This window comes from Biomphalaria glabrata, chromosome 1, assembly GCF_947242115.1.
Source record: "Biomphalaria glabrata chromosome 1, xgBioGlab47.1, whole genome shotgun sequence".
NCBI lineage: Eukaryota > Metazoa > Mollusca > Gastropoda > Planorbidae > Biomphalaria > Biomphalaria glabrata.
Window position 1 is genome coordinate 18,745,256 of NC_074711.1, and position 18,487 is coordinate 18,763,742.

Sequence of the window (18,487 nt, forward strand, 5' to 3'; positions counted from 1 at the left end):
GGTATCTAGGAATTACAAACAAGTTAGAACACAAATAAAGCTACAAACAAATGAATAAAACAAATTAACACTGAAACACATTCCTTTTGAATCAATATTTTATTGCAGATGCTGTAAGATATATTTCATCAGTTAACAGAACATGTTGCATCTACAAATTACAGTTAGTACAGAAAGACAATAATGGCTGTTTCCACACTGTTATTTTTTTTACAAACATATATATCAATGTATTTCATACTGAATGTGGAATTCACATGGATATTTCAAGAAGCACAAGAGTAATGTTCATAAAATATTCCAAAAGTAATAATTCATCTATGAATACAATTTTTAGTTACAATTATTTATTTACAGATTTATTTTGTACAGTATTTATAAAACATTTCTTACAGCCAGTGATATAGTTAGTAGCAATGTTGACACTATTAGATCTACATTATAGACCCAGTTATCAATAATAAACTCTTTATACATATTCAATACAAAGGTGATAAAGAGTGTTGTATAGAAATAGATCTATGCTACAATTTAAAAAGTGCAGACAGTTGCTCCATTGCAATCATCCATATACATTATATTACACTGATGAATGCTGTGTGATAGAACAATAATTAACATTTACATAGTGATAATTCAACAACAATGGGAATAAAGTTATTGGACATCAGAAAAAGAATGTGCTGCTTACTAATAGCCTTTTGACTAATTTAAAAAAAAAATGAAACATCAAGTGAGTTTATGGAGGATTAATGTCATGTGTTGTGTATAAAGAGGGGGACAGCTGATGAGACTGAGGATTCAATGGTTTTCAACAGTAAATTCTAAGTGAGTTGAGATGTATTTTTTAAATCTTTTAACATCTTTTGATCAAATTAATAAAAACAAAGATTTTTTTTTTAAAAGAAGATTTTAAGTTTTTTTTTATAAGGTTTCATGTCAAGTTAATTAGAATGCTCACAGTATAAGTTGGACCAGCTATCTGGAACTACAATCCAACCCAAACAAGTGGGGAAGGTGGTAATTTCTTTGAGCACTTTAATGAGATTAAGCCTAAGAACGTTACAATGAAGATAATACATATCTAAGAATCTTGAGCTATTGTATAAGACTTGAAGTTCTGAGCAAATGTATAGAAAATGTTACTTTAAAAAAAAAAAAAAAAATCAATCCATTAGTATAAATATGTTAAGTTAATATTAGGCTACACAATATAAAAGATTATTTTGAATAATTGGTTTTTTAAGATATTTTCAGAAGCTAAATCATCATATTGACATGTGAGAAATGGCCCAAGTACAAATTTAAAAGATATGATTAAAACTAAAAAACTAAGTTTCTTTGAGGTTTTGTTGCAAATGTGTGAAATTAATTAGTTTATTAAAAAAGTAATTAAAAGGTTTAAAACAAAGAAAAAGAAAACACCTCCAAAACTGTTATAAGAAAATTAAACAAAAAAACAACAGCAAAGAAAAAGTTTCAATTCTTAAAGTAAATAAATTGTTATAAAAAGGTAGAACAAAATAAACTGAAGTAAAATGTATCTAACTTTGGAAAGAATTGTTTACATTTCTAAATAAGAAAATAATATGCAATATGTTTAAAACCATTTCTCAGTGCTCATAACATTTCTTTCTTTTATCCTCTGATCATACTAGATTGGCACTTCTGAACATAGAATAGCACCAAAATCTATAACCTATGAAGGAAACCTGCAGTCCTATTTTATAATCATACAAATAGTTCAAATTAGAGGTGTGTCATAAGCTCAAAAGTAATTTCACTATGTTTTAAATTGTGGTTAGAAAAAGAATACTAATGTGAAATTTAAAAGGTATTGTTTACAATTTTGCTATGTGGGGGAAGTCTATTCTGTTATCAAAATCCTATACAGTTAATTTACCATATAAGCTGTTTGTTAAGTAGAGAAAGTGGCCAAGTTAAGAATTTCTTAAATATATAAGTCTCAAAATTGAAGAGCTGATATACAGTAAATATATATTTCGTACAAAATCAATAAACCTATTTCTTTTCTGAACAATAAATTCAGTGTATAAATGTTATTAGTGAATGAAAAAAACAATAATAATAAAGGTAGAAAGTTTGCTTGATTAAAAATCTGTTCTTAATAGTATGAAAATGATAAAATGCATTAAAATTGGCCACATATGCAAATAACATTTAAACTTCAATACAAGTGCATTGTTGAAATTAAACTAGAAATCAAATTTTTTTATGAAGCCGAAATATGTCAAATACAATTTTTTTTTCTGTCCCATAAAAAGAAATATAAAAATGTTTTGAAATTTAAAAAGGTCTATCTGTCTTGTTAGTACAATTGTCAAGATCCAATTTAAGGCTGTCCCTATATTTACAACTAACAATACAAAAATCTCTTTAAAAATCAATATTTTGTTTCTTTTAAGTGACATGTGAATAATGTAGAAATAAATAATAATATTAATAATTCTCAACTTATAGAGTAACTGTTGAGTGTAATGTACAGATTATACAATTATTTACACTCAGTGCACTTGACATTTATTGGCATTGAGTTTAGATCATGTGTCAAAGCAACGGAATTGTTTTTATTAAACCTAACTAATATAAATAATTCATATATAATGTATTAACCAAACTTAAAGTACTTTTTATAACAGAATTGATTAAAATTATTATATTATATTATTTGACACATTATGTCAAAGACAGTCAAAGTAATTAATGCAATACCACCAAATAACAAGGAATTAATGGTATAATTTCATTTTACAGCCATAAAACACCATTAGTTAATTTTCTACAATATGTTTTAAATTCCACTTTTTGAGACTGAAATATATATATACTTATTGAAAGACTAGCAGTTAAGCATTTAGTATACATTATATTCTACATAGTAGAAAACAAAAAAAAAGGACACTAGAGAGTAATGCAAATTATTTGCAAGTAGAAGGAAACTTGATGTGCTAAATTTGGCCTCAAGATAAGGGAATGGTCAGATATGACACAGGGAGTGATCTTGTAACACATCAGCTCCAATCCCACATTTAAAAAAGCTTTTGGTATCACCTTTAAAGTGTTTCTTAGAACTTAGTCATTACATCCCAATTAAGCTTCTGTGCTAAACCCTCCTATGCAGAAGATTATATGTGAACAGAAACCTACGCCATTTGACTTAGACCATACGTTTGTTTATATACAGTTACAATAGAGAAAAAAAATGAGAAAGTTCAAAATAAAAATGTTTACAAATTAGAAAGAGCTATTAGAAAGGCTATACATGGAAGGAAAAATTGATACAGAGATATTTAGCTAGCTTAAAAAAAAAAGATTTATACAACATTAATCATTTTTTAAGTGCAAGATAATATTTGTACTTGTATCATATTTACTTTAAAAAAAAATTCTTCTTCAAAAGTTAAAATCAAAGAAAAAAATAATGAAGTGAAATACATGATTTAATTTCAAAATCAAAAGAAAAAAGTATGCTACAGATCATTATATTAAACGAGCTCATTACAAAAGTGGTTTCTATGCAATGGGTTGTAAACATAAACTAAATAATTTATAAACATTAAGATATGTAACAGCTCAAATGTAAATATTTTTATTTTTTATCACTCTTGACTTGGTAATATTTGAGTTCATGAATGACTATAACAAACTGAATTTAAGGAATATAGACTTAGCATAGCTAAATAATAACATAATTTTAGTTTTACTAATGTATAGTTTAAATTACTTAAAAATAAAAGAACAGTAAAGTCAAAAAAAAAAAAATGAATACAAAGATACAAATTGAAATTGGACATCTGAACAGAAAATATTTTTCAAACCCATTTTTATTTTGTATCTTTGCAAGTCTCCATGAAATCATTTGTAGCCAATAAAAGTTGCTTCAATACATAATTTTTTTTTTTAATCCAAGCTTTTAGTTTTCTGAGACTTTTATCTTTCCAGCTCCTGTAGAATTGGAAATTAAATCATTAAAATGACAATAACAATGTAAATAAAAGTGTTGCTTCGATTTTATACATCGCATCACTGGCCATGGGGGTATACAGTAAACAAAAGTAAAATATTGATTAAGAACTTCAATAAATTAATAGGAAAACATAAATAACTATGAAGCAGTAAGAAATAGGTAGACTTGAAAAATTATTTCACAGCTCAATGTACCCAGTTTAAAAGCTTATAAAAATGAATGCTGTAAATAATAATGATAAATGTGATCTTATAATACATAACCAGTACAAAAAGTTTGGGAACAATTACATTGAAAATTGTAATCCAAGGAAGCCTTTTTTTTCTTACTTTCAAAAAACAGACTTAATGACTTGAAATACAGTTTGTGATAATGAAGAAAACAAGACTAAATACCACTTCCTGTAAAGCAGAATGTCAAACATAAAGTGGAATTATAAGTTAGCACCATTACCCAGTAAAAGAAAAAGGTTGAATTTTTTTTTAAATTTGAATTGTAGCATTTCTGCATTGTACTATATACAGCACAGTAAAAACATTATTAGTTAATTCATTTAAAAAATTAATTATTAGCAAACTTGCAATAATAATTTTTAAGATAAAATGGGTTGAAATTTTTTTCCTTTTCTGATAATTTGTATGCTTCTAAAATTGATTTTTTTAAAACTGAAATGAGTATTAAGTCTGTCTGGAAAAATATTTACAAGCTAAAAACTATATACACATGTATTTATATATGGCTTACAGTAAATCAAAATCTTCAAAAACAAAATCCCTGTCTGACTCTGATGCCAGTAGCTGAGCAGCCATAGTGGCTTGCTTAATGGCAACTCTGTACTGGCCTTTTTTCTTTTTATTGTAGCGGACCTTAAAGTCTTTTAAGAAGGGAAACAAATCTGAGCAATGCATATGTGACATGGTGTTGGAGCCAAACCATGCCACCTTAGCTAACTGGGTTATCACAACATCATTATCTCGCTGTGTGACCGTTATGTTGGATACCCTCCCTGGCCACCAAGGAAATCCTTGAATTTTACCCCAAACAATATCTCCCACCCGAATTTCACGTCCTTCCTCTAACACACAGCCACTGACATTCTGAGTTTGTATTTTCATCATTAGAGGTTTAATGATACCTTTGTCCTCCTCTTCATGGGGTGGTGAATTAGTCCCTGGGAAAAAATCATCAGGCATTTGCTCTTCCCCAGATTCAACACTGAAGTCACTCAAGTCATAATCCATGTCACTAGAATGGGACTGGCAGTCATCCGCTGTCTGAACCACAGAGTAGTCTGTCACTGGCACTGTTTCAGAGCTGAGACCTGAAGAATAAGCTGTGTTACTTTTACTTCTAAGGGGATAGTCTTTTAATAGTCGATTAGGAGATGTTGTATAATGCCAGTTAGGTGATGCACTAACAACTCTAGCTGGAGAAGCATTTTTTCTTCTGTGTGGGGAGTTCCCTATAGAGACCAGTCCTGGTGATGCTTTAAATGCATACTTGGGAGAGACATTAGGTGTATGATGCCTAGGGGATGAGGACACTCTTGAAAGACCTTCATTTTGCTTCCAGGTGTAAACAAGTCTAGGTCTATCATGATTTACATTGTCTTTATAAGGAACAGTATTCTCATGGTTTTCTTCATCAGCACCAGAAATAGCATTATCAGAATCAGCTGTAGTTGGTCCTTGTGTATTGTTAAATGAAACAGAAAATTTTGGCTCCTCACTTTTAGTTTCATTAATTAGCAATTTTAAATGTGATTCTCCATTACAACTCTCACGTGTGTTGAGTGAACTATTGTGTCTATGTCTGTGTTTTTTCTTGTGTTTTTTCTGGGTTCTATAAGGCACTATATCATCAGACTCCACAGGAAAACTGCTATCGTCTTTTGTTATATTAATTTTTATCCTGTCTCTTTCTTTGGATCTTTTAGCAGCCTTTTTAGCTTTTTTGTGAGAATGATTTTCAGGAAGTGAAGATATATCCAGAATTTTAATTTTAGGAACAGGAAGATGATTGGTGTTACACAAATTATCACTGTCTGGTAGTCTAGGAGGAATTTTTAGAATAGCACCATCTCCAATAGATATCTTTATAGTTGGGGATGGCTTAGGGTTTAGACTTGTAGAGCTTATATGTTTATCTTTTTTAGTATTTCTTGTGCTGTTTGAAGTTTTTCTACTTTCTGAATAGTCCAAAATTTGAAGCCAATCTGTTCCTGTGTTATTTGTGTTTGAACTTCCAGAGCTTGATGATCTGTTAAATCTAGCTTTGATTTGAACATGTTTTTTATCAACAAGCTCAGTTAGTCTGTTGCTACTGTTGCTTCTTGTTATACAGCGCTTGTTACCAGAACAGGGAAAATTGTAACTAGATCTTGCTGTTTTAACATTTTTATCTTGAGTATTCTTTGAGCTTTTGTGTTGAATGTCTTCAAGTAGAACCAGAGGTGTTTGAACATTTTTTCTTTTCCTCAAACTACAAGTTAATGACGATGTACTGTTGGGAGTCATTTCAATACTACTGCGCTGACTGGATCTTAGTGCTGATGCAATATTTGATCCAGCTTTATTGCTAACATTTGGGTTACTACTACATATGGAATAGTTTTTATGACTGTCATGAATAGCAGATTTACATTTAAAACACAATGTTTGTCGTGGTCTGAGACGAATATCTCTAACAGTTTTTCGACGACCACCAACAGCTTTCATTTCAACTGTCGGTATTTCTTGCACAGGGCGAGGATTTACCAAAAAGGGATTTGTGTGATATGAAAACCGTGATACAACAGCTGAAAGCTCAGCTTTGCTATCTTTAACATCATTGGAACATGGACGCTTTATTTCTTGGTCTTGCTTCATATCACTAGAAGATCGAGGTGATAATGACAAACACAACTGGTTTTCTAATGCTGCTCTACTTGAGAATGCAATACCATGTGGGAAAAAACTGTAATATTTAGAAAAAAAATATTTTGTTAAGTAATCTGCAGTAGAAATACTAAAAATACAAGACACTATTGTCAGTAACTTAATTAAGGCAGCCAAATGGAAATTATTGAACTGCATAGGTTCAGAAAGTTTTTGTAAAAACAGATTTCCAATAATGACAAATATTGAAGGGCATTTACTCCTTTAAACTTTAAAGACACTTAAAAGCAATGCAATTTCAGATTGTCACATTGCATGATTTTTCATTAGTTACAAAACATAGATGTAGTATAAATCATTTATAAGTCATGAGCAAGAATTAGAAAGAATGGACAGGTTTGATGCAAGATTGAGATAGTCAAATGAAAGAGAGCTTGACTTGAGCTCATCAACAGAATGTCCTAAAAGTATGTAGAAATCAAATATTTATATTTTAACAAACCTACAAGTAGACTGCTCTTGTTCCATGTGAGATGACAACCTCTGGTTAAGATATATAGATCTATATATTATTAAATATTTTTTTATAAGTTACAATTCACAGGCAAAAAAAGAGTGTGTGTGCAGTAGAAAGGAGTAATTGAGTAAACTGAAAGTTTTCCTTCTTTAATTAATTAATATTTTATAATTGTGATGTAACAGGTTTAAGAATGATATATTAATATATATTTTATTTTGTTATTAAGTTTAGTAAACTTTAGTGAGTTAGTCAAGACTCAAGAGTCTATTAAGTCTATACAATAGTGAATAGATTATAATTATAGTTATAGTTATATTATAGTATAGAGTTTATTAAATATTATTATTATAGACCTAGTCAGGCTAGTGTCACCTAGATTCCTAGATGATACTCTAGTCTATTCACACTATTCAATAGTCTAATGCCACAATGTTATTGTGTATTGATATGATACTAATCATTTACTAATGTCATGATACTGATAGTGACTGATACAGTGATACTAGTGATAGTCCACAGTCGGCACAGTGACAATCATTCATTTGATTCATGATTCACAATGAGAAAAAAAAAATAGATCTCCTACTCATACTGCCTAACCTACATTCTACAAGTAATAAAAATCTATATCTACCTGTGGCTGCTTTCTAATAATACACCACGATACTCTTTGCCATTGTGAACAAAAACTACAGCAATAATATTTTCAAAACAATACTCTACGACCACAGTAAGACGAACACCTTTAGCTATTATGTCTGTTCCTATGTTTGGGTTCGCCATTTTGTTAACTATTCTTTTAGGCGAAAGTTTAGAGAAACGCATGCGCGAATCATTGCTTCCTATGTCTATATATACGAATCACTCATTATGACCGTTTCAATTTTGATGCTTTTTCTCCCTCAGGTTTCGGATGTTTCCTCATGAATGAAGATTGCATCCTAGACCGAAACTCCTGCAGAACAGCAGGGTTCGAAATCAGGACCATCACAGTCCAAAGTCCATTTCCCACACGATCTGGCAACCATGCTATGTGCGTTAAAGCTGACTACAGAGAATGGATGTCTTTTGTTCCTTAGGTGGAAAGAGTTGTTAAAATGTTTGATAATTGGCCTTGTTCAGTCGTAGAACGACTATGGTTCATCTCGTAGAACACTTTTTCATGTGACTGTGGTGTGGAGCCCTATTCTAGAGCGACATTCTCATCCACATTTAATTTAATGGCAATGTTTTCGATTCTGAAGATTAAGGATGAGTGCACTGTTTAGCATGGCTACGTAATTAATCCAGTTGGAACCCACATATTTTTCTACATCTGATGCAGACAAAGCCGTTGTCCGCTGGGGGTCTATTAAGTTTTCTTTATGTCTTCAAGGGCTTTCCTCTGGACATCAAATGTGTGTCCTGCGGCCTTCACGAGAGCTCTCCAACTGTCCACATATAGGCCTAAGGCAGACAAAAATGGCATTGTAGAGGAGCCAGTCATTATTCGTTTGGCATTTTTTTTTTTTATACCCGAGACCAATGGGTTTTTTTTTTTGCTGTCCATAGCTTTCTTAGTCCGATAATGCCTCAGATTAAGATACATTTACCAAACACAAAGATAGAGGCACATTTCTTATTCCACATGCTAGCTTTCTTCCCTATTGTTTTAAGATAATGATGCTCAACTTATTCAATCTGCGGGCCATTTTAATTTCCAACACTAGTGTCGCGGGCCACATGATAGAAAAGATACAAAAACTTAATGAAATTGACCTGAAACTATTTTATTTCAAAACCGAGGATCTTGTACTTACATTGAATTATTGGGATATTTCCATTTTCTCTTTACACTTCAAAAAAAAAAAAATGACGTAAGTTCTGTTTATATTTTGTTGTTCTTGTTTTTTAAAAACAGCCTCAGACTTTTTTTTATAAAAACAAACACGTTGGCTAGCAGTGGTATCATATTCTACAAAAAAGTTAAGATACGTTCACTTTTCCTCATAGATTCTTTAGTACTGTTTATCTTATCTTATATAATACAGACGTTACTTAAAAAAAGAAGATGATTACGTCCTACGCGTCATGCATTTAGTCATGCATATATTAACCAATGACCTAAATTCTGCCAGGCTAGCTCAGGCAACCCATTCCATGCTCTAATAAGGCTAGGGAACGAACAAATGTTAAATGCCTTGGTAGTAATTTTATTCCATTAGAAAAGAGTGAGGGCCCTAACGTAGGTAAAGATACATTTTGAACATTTGTATTGGGGGGAGGGGGATTTTCTCTTTTGTGCCGACGTTTAGGCGGGCCGGATGGAAGCACGTCGCTGATCTGGCCCGCGGGCCGTATTTTAGGCGTCACTGCTATAAGAGAATGGAATGGAATCAGCCAGAAAAAAAAACAAAAAAAAAACGCCTTAGCAGAGTTAAAGTCACTGATTAATATGCATGACTTGATTGACACATGAAATGTGCAGGACGTACTTAAAATTGTCTTCTCTGTTGAAGTAACGTCTGTAATCTATAAGAAATAGATGTATCTAGACGGAGCAATAAGTTGTTTTAAAAAGATCAACACAAGGACTTTGTATTGCCAGATGGCTGATTGGTCGTGTAGTATGTCGTCACAATGGTCCCGGGTTCGACCCCTCTCAGCCGCTACCCTCAGGCTAGGGTGTAATAATCTGAAGATTCTGAATTCTGAAGAAATATCCGAAACATATGAAAAACAAAAACAATTAAAGCAATCTGTGATATTTTGGCATAATTAGACCTACATTACCTTCTTGCAATAGGCTACTTTACTTTCTTTTGGATAGATGTAGCCTACCTGTGTCAGTGATAACCTACATTAGAGCACATTCAGTAGGCCCTAGTTAGGCCTATATGTCTGTGATTCAGATGGATTAAAAAGAACACGATGTTGATCTTAATATGATTAAGCCCATTACAAAATTAAACATTTTACTGCCTTGAATCTATCACACACTCCCATCTTTGTTGAGCTTTTTAACTTACTATGACAAAGTGCGTTGTAAATGCCAGGAGAAGAAATTTCTGAAGCCCAGAGTGCAGGATAACGTTGGCGCCTGGGCTCCCATAAGCACAGGAGAGCATTATAGCGCTAATAGCCTGCGTGGGCCCTACTTTATGTGCGCCTATTCCTATTCTGAGCGCTACTCAAGGCTATTCTTTTGACTGGCGATTGCATTGCTGTCTATTTAATTGTAGGTCTTCCAATCATGTAGGCATAGCCTACTCGTACGCTTCCCTTTCTTCTTATTATTCGTTGTCATTTTACAAGTCGGAGGGTACAGATCAGTAATCCTATATCTGAGATGAACTGCGCAGTGGTTTCCAGATCAGGCAGTTCTCCTTATAGTTTTTGTTCTATAGGAAGGATTTGGGGCTAGAGTCTTGTTCGGGCCTCTTAATTAATATATTAGTATAATATGCTGCGTCCTTTTGTTTTATATGTTTCGGATGTTACTTCACAGTTGAAGATTATTACATCCTAGCCCAAACCTTCCGCATGATGGCGGGGGATAACGCGCGTGGGCATGGTTCGAACCTGCATCATCAAGGCGGCTGAACCCCTTCTGGCCTTGGTTGTTGGGCCACTGGCTTAGATGCTAAGAATTTTATTAAATTTAAATGCAAATGTGCGAAAGTAAAAAGGAAAACTTGTTTTCAGGGGAGGTAATCGGGAAGCGAAATGTATAACAATAAGCTTCGCAATTATTTTAGCTTCCTTCAGGCGAGGTGATTTACTTCACAGTTAGCTTTCTAATGTAAAACAGCTTATTTGTATAAGACGTTTTGTACCAGAAACGAATAGAAATATTTAGATCTATAGAAACGGTAAATAGAAACAAACAAACTGTTTATTAAAAAAAGCAAAGGGTTAGATTTAATCTAGATTCTAGATTTAAATATAGTTAATTTCTTTTATTAAAGATGTTGATGACCTTCGACTTCATAAACTTCATTTTCATTCGAGTCCTACCACTTTCACTTACATCTACTTAGTTTACTTACAGTTTACTACTAGATCTAGATCTACCAGCATTCGGTGATTCGCTGCATTGACTGACTCTTGACTCATTACGATATCATATTAATATTATAGTACTAATTATAGATCTAGATCTATAATATGTCTATATCATCATTGACTGATGATTGACTCCGACTCCAATTTATCATTACATTATTATCACTGAGACTGAGATGATTGACAGTCACAGTGTCACTTTTTGTATTGTCTTTTGATTTTTAATTTTGTGATTGTCATCGCAAGCATGATCAATAATTCATATTTCATCTCGTCATATCACTAATATCAGTCATAAGTCATATGATAATTGGTTTTAAATAGATCTATTCTAGATCCAGATTTTTGAAGATTTTTTGTTTTTCTTTTTAATCACAATGTTGTAAGTTTAAGTTGAAATAACTATGAAGTTTTATAGATCTAGACCTATGGCTATATTAGTATATAATATAGTTATATATATATATATGGTTGTATATTTATGTATCTTATTTATTATTAGTTTTAGATTAAGCTTTCAACAACTAAAAAGAAAGAGTATTTTTTGTATAACATTTATATTTGCAGGAACAGCTTAAGAAATCAACCATACTTTTATAAATTAAAGAAATACATTTGATGTGCATAAGTGACAAGACTGTAATCTGAAGACACAATACATTTATTTCTGATGGCTTCATCAAGATACCTTGGTAGAGTTCCAAAAGCTGACACTTTTGTTAGAAGTATAACGTTCCATCACCAAGTGCTACCAGTATTCATCCCTAAGATGTGTTTGCAGCATTCTTTTTCTCAAGTTTCAAGAACTTCACTATTTAACCAAATTATTCCAAGGAATAGTGTTAGATTTTTACATCTCAGTTCTTGCCTGGCTGCTGGACACAGTAAATGGCACAATATTAAACATATCAAAGCAGCCAATGATAGAATTAAAGGTCAGAAGAGCAGCTTCTTAGCAAAAAAGCTGCAGATCCTATTCAGTAAGTTTTATTTACATTTATATATTTTTCATTCCAAACAAAATCTTAGAATTAAAATTATTACAGGGTAATAAAAGCTTATACATTTTGTTACTCAATATTAAAAAAAAAATAAAGTGCATCATGAGTGAAATACAAACCTACCTTATACCTGGCATTCCCAGGCTGATGTCCTATTCCCATTGATTCAGCTGCCTAAAATGTTCAAATTCAAACCACCAGATTTTAACAAGAGATTTATTTTTTTTTGTCTATACATTTTGTATTGTTTTTAATTCATGTACCATAATGTTTTTATTTAAAAAAATGGAAATAGGAATCAATTTATCATAATTTTGAACCTGCATGGAGACTTAATGTAAAAATATATTTTCAGTGAAAAATTCAGAGAAAGATCCAAAGTTGAATTCCGAATTAGCGAATTTAATCAAATGGGCAAGATCTAATAATATTCCCAATGATGTGATAGACAATACAATTGACAGGCAGGTGAGAAAATTAAAAAAATAATTCAAGTAGCCTTTATGTTTGTCTATATTTTTCTATAGTAGTTGTTTTATTATAATAGATAGCAATCTTGAATAAACATATTGTTACGAATCTCACTATCCAGGCTCTCTGCAAACTGCACCATACACCACCAACTTAAAGAACTTGACAACTCAGGGCTCCAAAGTAACGTAACACTTTAATAGTTGAATAAATAACAGCCAATACTGTACAATTGGCAACACGTAACACAAGACTGTACAAATATCTCTCCGATATCACCGTTCCGCAGTATCAACTCTTGCACTGGCCTCTCCGTCTCGTTCCGGGCTTGCACTGGGTTCAACAGTTCAGGACTGACTTCACACACTAGGCTCGTTGTGTCGGACTCGATCGCAGACCAAGATCAAGATGCCAGCCGTCTCAACTGTACTTGACAGTACTCCGCACTGAACCATCGTAATGCTTTGTACAGAACCACACCGCTGAACTGTGCTGTAGTCGACCGGACTGTAGTGAACCGGGCTCTGAGCCCCTGCCGTGAACCCGCTTTCTCTATCGTCTTGACTGCGTCACCTCCGCTCTTATATAGGGTCCCTACTGGCCTTCTCGAACCGGACAGAACGCCGCTCGACGTTTCTAGGTGGTCAGATGACTACAACTCTCGTGACGCCCCTGAGCTCTGTTCACGTCGGCGATCCTTACCGAACTCTCTTGTTGACACTCGTCTCGGCCGATCGTCATAACTCGTCACGGTTGACTGCTCGTCTAGCGCTGGCTGACTACACACACACCACTACCCCCATCTGTGCCACCACCAGGTTTATAACAATATAACAGCTATATCCCAAAAGAACACTATTTCTACAATTATTAAACAGCAGTTGTTTTTTTTTGCAAACAATCTACTGGACGATGGCAAGTCTGTTAAGATACTGCTACTCTCTTTAATGCTTAAATTACCAGAAATAACTGTTTGGAAGTATTATCTTGACTAAAATTGACGTTGAGAATAATCTAATAGCTCAACTAATATTTGTTTTAAGTGCATCAATTGTTTCATCATCATTTTCTATTATGTGAATAAGTTTGAATGGTGATGGTGCTTATTCTGCTCTTTAAAAAAAATAAAAAAAATAAAAGATGCTCTAGAGGCGATTTACTTTGTAGTGATATCATATTCAATTCACTCTGCATGCTCATTGTATTTTTTGTTCTTTTAAACTTCTCCAATAACATCTTAAAATTGATTCCCCAACTATGTATTCCAGATCAAGCTTAGGGATCCAAAAAATCTTGTGGTATTTGAAGGCAGAGGCTTTTCAAATACAGGCATAGTCATTGAATGTTTCTCACTTAAACCTCATCATACAAAAGGAATATTGCAAAGCATTGTAAGGAAATGTGGGTAAGCTACATGGAAACAATGTGAACACATTAGCATTCTTTATCAGAATTCTTTTTCCATAATAATGTTATATATGCTTCGATATTAATATTATTATAAGCTAATGTTTTGAAGTAAGACAAAATAGAATAAACATTTTTTTTCTAAACACAAAAGAAATCAAGACTAAAATTTTGTGGATAACCAGAACTAATAAATTTGAGAGATAATCATTACAACTTGAATGAAAAGTTTTAACTTAAATTTAAATTATCCTGCTAATTTAAAACTATATTGAAAAAAAGAGATTTAAATGTAGAAAAAGAGCATCATCAAATTATGGACTAATTTAAAACCAAATAAATAAAAGGTGTACCAGATGGCATTCTATTTAGATGACTACATTAGGCAGTAAACTAGTACCAATACTCAATTACTTTTTACTTACTGAATTGAAGATAGTTTACTTCCTAGTCCAAACTAGGAAGTAAACTATCTTCAATTCTGAAGGAACATCCGAAACATGTTACTCATGTAAAACATTTTACAAACAAACACTTTTGTCTTCTGTACACCTGAGACACCAAACAAGTTTCTAAAATTATGACTTTGCCCCCATAAAAGAAACTCTAATTTTTTCAAAGGATCTTATAATAAATAGTGAGTTAATGGAAGCCATTCTATTAGACATTTCTAAGCAATATGTAAAACTCATTACCTTGACCTACACATTTTTTTTTCTTCATGCCTACTCAATAATTAAAGCCATGACTTAAATATTCTTGTGTGTAAAAATAGTCTAGGAGTTTTCTTGGAATATTCATTGTCTTGTTTTGTTTTGAGTGTTGTGTTGATCACACTAGTTACAAGCCAACTTGTGAATTGGGGCATGAAATTCATATTTAAAAATGAACTTTAAGAAACCCTATGCTGTATTAAAACATTTGTGTTGCAACATCCATAGGAGTGTAGCAAGGATGCATTATTTTTCCAGCTCTATTTAACTTATTCCTGGAGCATATTATGATGGAAACTCTAGAAGGATTTACTCCTAGCTTGACAATGAATGTGCAGGCCTATTTCCAATCTCAGGTTTGCAGATGATATAGACCTTATTGGAGAAAATGCAGACAGGTTCAAGATCTTATTCAAAACTGCTGCTAGAGCAGTTGGCATGAAGTCAGTGCTGAAAGAAGCAAAATACTATGGTTGAATGACCAGAAACTAGAAGTTGACTCATTTAAATATGAAGGTTAAGTATAACAAGTGATGGTGGATCAATGAAAGTGGTAGAAACCCTTTTAAGCTTGGCTTTCGCTGTCATGAGCAAACTGGAAAATCTGGAAGAGTAACATCAACTTCCAAGTAGAACTAAAACTGTATTCTTCGTTAGTGGTCTCTGTACTCCTATATGGTTGTGAAAGTTGGAAATTAAACACTAAGGTTGAAATTCAAGCCTTTGAGAGTAAATACTGCAAAAAAAATGCTGGTTATCAGATACCAGGAAAAGAAGACTAACAAGTTTACACTTTTACAAGTCAACACTCTGGTTGGCAATAAGTAGGAACTCCTCAATACTGTGAAGAAACAAAAGCTGAGCTGATTCAGTCATATGGTCAGATTTGACGCGTTGTCCAAAGTCATACTTCAAATTAGTGGAGGGAGCTTGAAGAAAGGGTAGTCCAAAAAAAAGCTGGCTGGGCAACATAAAAGAATGGACCAGCCTCTCTCTTGGTATCCTGCTTGGAAAAGCTGGTGACTGGGAGAATGGGAAGGATTTGGATATGTGAATTGTCACAGCACCCCTACAATGAAAGTTGAGGAACTGATGATGATGTTGTGTTGCCAATGGAAGAAGGATTATGAAATTTAAATGTTTTCTAAACCTTCTATCTGGTATCCCTATACTAACAAAAAACATTGAAACTAAAACTGGAATATACTATGCAAGATTTCTAAGATACATTAAAAGTGAATATTCAGAGCTAGCAAAAGTAACACCTTTAGTAGAACAAACATGACATGTAACCTATAATATTTATAAGTAATTCAAACTACAAAATTGAAAGAAAATGAGTAATAATTCACAAAACACTAAAACATAATTTAGAAATAAAAAAAACAAAACTTTTCATATACTTGGAAAACATATGCTAATGACTATTTCTTTCCAAAATTGTTTGTGGAATTATCCCCCCACCCCACACACACAAATAAAAAGAATAAACATCTGGCCTAAAAATGAATTACAAGATTAACATAAATATCATTGGACATAATATTCTTTTTTTTTTAAAGGAATTTCTGTAAATATAAGATCCTTGGATAGTTAGTTGATGTTTAACATTTTGTATTATGGCTGTTTCTCTCAAGGTTCAACTTAAATTCATCTGCATCAGACTTGTTTGATTATAAAGGTGTCATTGAAGTTCCACTTTCTGAAGAGGAGATTAAAAGCATACCATCTGATATAAGTTTGTTTCCCCTTGATAAATATGTAGATTTGGCAATAGAAGCTGAGGCTGAAGAAGTTACATTGCAAGTAGATGAAGAAGGACCATATTTAAGGGTATTGAAAAATGTCTTTTGTTTTTGTAACTGTATACTACTTTTATATTGCTATATCACTGTGTTTACTAACATTAATATTTCCTTTTTGAGAATCACTGTTGCTAGTAATGGATATTTAATAATTTAAAAATCCAAAGTTCTTACTGGTTCTGTTTCTACAGAGAATTAAACTATTGTAGACTAATGAACACAATAACAAGTAAATAGACTTCTTCATGTTTAGTAAGAGTAGACATTGAAGCTCTCATTTTTATTACATCACATTCTGACAAGTGATTTTCACAAAATAACATTAATGTGATATAAACAAATCCCAGAAGTCTTAGGATTAAGGATAAATGCAGTATTTCACTTGACAACACTCACTGATGTAGGCCTATGCATCACATATTCTCCTACTTATATGCTAAAAAAAAAAACAACTTTTAAAACCTATTTCTTCTTGCCATATCATTGAATTAACTAAGCACTTTTCACATACATGATGCACTGAAATGTTCTGTAGCTGCCAACCTCCCATAGTTTTTTTCTTGTTTCACTCAATGTTTTAAAGCAGGGGTGGCAACCTATCCATGGTGCCAAAAGTGGTGCATTGCATCATTAAAAGTGGGCACTATGCCCCCAAGAATAAAAAAAAACAAAATCAAGAAAAGGCATGCCCGCTATTAAAATAAAAATATTAGCCAATTTCTAGAAAAAAAATATAAATAAGAAATTTAGCGTAAGCTATTATGATACCCAAATTGACCAACATTGTTATAGTACCAATTAAACCATTAGCCCAGAACACCATGGTTTATGTTATTTTTAACATAGGATTTTTCAGTGTCCATGGATGCTCTTTCTTTTCATTAGTCCTGGATGAATCTGCTGCTATTTGTAGTCTTGCCAAGTTAGACATTTTTATGGGATGATAATTTAAACATATTTTAAGAACTTATTGGCCTTGAGTCACTCCATGGAAGAACCAGAGGGTAAGACATGTTTGCGGCAGTCATGTCATGTCTAGAAAACCAGCAATTAAATTTCTGCATCTGTTCTAGTAAATGATTGTTCTCTTCCTGTTGGCTTTAATGACTTTCCAACTCTATGCAGAACATTGATTTGCATAGCATTCTGTGTTCAGAACCAAAACTTTAATAATAAAATGAACACTAAGAAAGATGTAGATTAGAAGTAAAGGTTAAGATAATTTGCTTGTAGAGAATGTTGCTTGAACTTGTTTTGATTGATGCTTATCTAATCACAACTATAATTTTGATTTCAGTTCTTGTGTGCACCTTTTGATCTTGATAAAGTCAGCAAAAACGTACAAAACCTGGGACTCAATATTGTTAGTAGTGAAAGATGCTATTTGCCCAAAGTTTCAGTTCCTGTATCACAAGAGTTTTTAGATAGTTTGGATAAATTAATAGAAAAATTAGACCTAAATCCAGATGTTGTCAACTATTATTTTAATGTTGAATTGGAGAAATTAACTGGACAACAATAAGAAAAGTCACTATGAATTGTGTATAATTGTTTTAAAACTATTTTCTTGCTGATATTTAAAATTAACTGTTTTTTAATGTCTAATTCTTTAATGTTTGAACAAAACATTAGATATATAAATAAAAATTCAGAAAAAGACAC

At 32.4% G+C, this 18,487-nt stretch overlaps 2 protein-coding genes across 6 annotated transcripts; one reads left to right on the plus strand and one right to left on the minus strand.

The window, feature by feature from the left end:
• Window positions 1-84: 84 nt before the first annotated feature.
• LOC106058131 (PWWP domain-containing protein 2A-like) lies at window positions 85-8,175 on the minus strand. Of its 2 annotated transcripts, XM_013215507.2 has the most exons (3): window positions 8,019-8,175; window positions 5,124-6,943; window positions 85-3,966 (listed from the first exon to the last, which is right to left on the minus strand). In XM_013215507.2, exons 1-3 carry the CDS (start codon window positions 8,165-8,167, stop codon window positions 3,935-3,937), a joined length of 2,001 nt encoding a protein of 666 aa, XP_013070961.2. In that variant the 5' UTR covers window positions 8,168-8,175; the 3' UTR covers window positions 85-3,934. The 2 variants fall into 2 exon arrangements, with proteins under 2 accessions (XP_013070961.2, XP_013070960.2); XM_013215506.2 differs by having other exon boundaries at window positions 85-6,943.
• Window positions 8,176-11,079: 2,904 nt separating this feature from the next.
• On the plus strand, window positions 11,080-18,486 carry LOC106058132 (probable transcriptional regulatory protein Teth514_1449). Of its 4 annotated transcripts, none has more exons than XM_013215508.2 (6): window positions 11,080-11,235; window positions 11,996-12,408; window positions 12,785-12,897; window positions 14,169-14,305; window positions 16,658-16,853; window positions 18,123-18,486. In XM_013215508.2, exons 2-6 carry the CDS (start codon window positions 12,099-12,101, stop codon window positions 18,345-18,347), a joined length of 981 nt encoding a protein of 326 aa, XP_013070962.1. In that variant the 5' UTR covers window positions 11,080-11,235; window positions 11,996-12,098; the 3' UTR covers window positions 18,348-18,486. The 4 variants fall into 4 exon arrangements, with proteins under 4 accessions (XP_013070962.1, XP_055882402.1, XP_055882392.1 ...); XM_056026427.1 differs by having other exon boundaries at window positions 11,107-11,165; XM_056026417.1 differs by having other exon boundaries at window positions 11,114-11,277.
• The last annotated feature ends 1 nt before the right edge of the window (window position 18,487 follows it).

Coding starts and splice junctions, on each gene's coding strand:
- LOC106058131 (XM_013215506.2), bottom strand. CDS start 8,167: ATGGCGAACCCAAACATAGGAACAGACATAATAGCTAAAGGTGTTCGT. Junction 6,944..8,018: donor TTATTAGAAAGCAGCCACAG/GTAGATATAGAT, acceptor TAAATATTACAG/TTTTTTCCCACATGGTATTG.
- LOC106058132 (XM_013215508.2), top strand. CDS start 12,099: ATGGCTTCATCAAGATACCTTGGTAGAGTTCCAAAAGCTGACACTTTT. Junction 14,306..16,657: donor AGCATTGTAAGGAAATGTGG/GTAAGCTACATG, acceptor GTTTCTCTCAAG/GTTCAACTTAAATTCATCTG. Junction 16,854..18,122: donor AAGAAGGACCATATTTAAGG/GTATTGAAAAAT, acceptor TTTTGATTTCAG/TTCTTGTGTGCACCTTTTGA.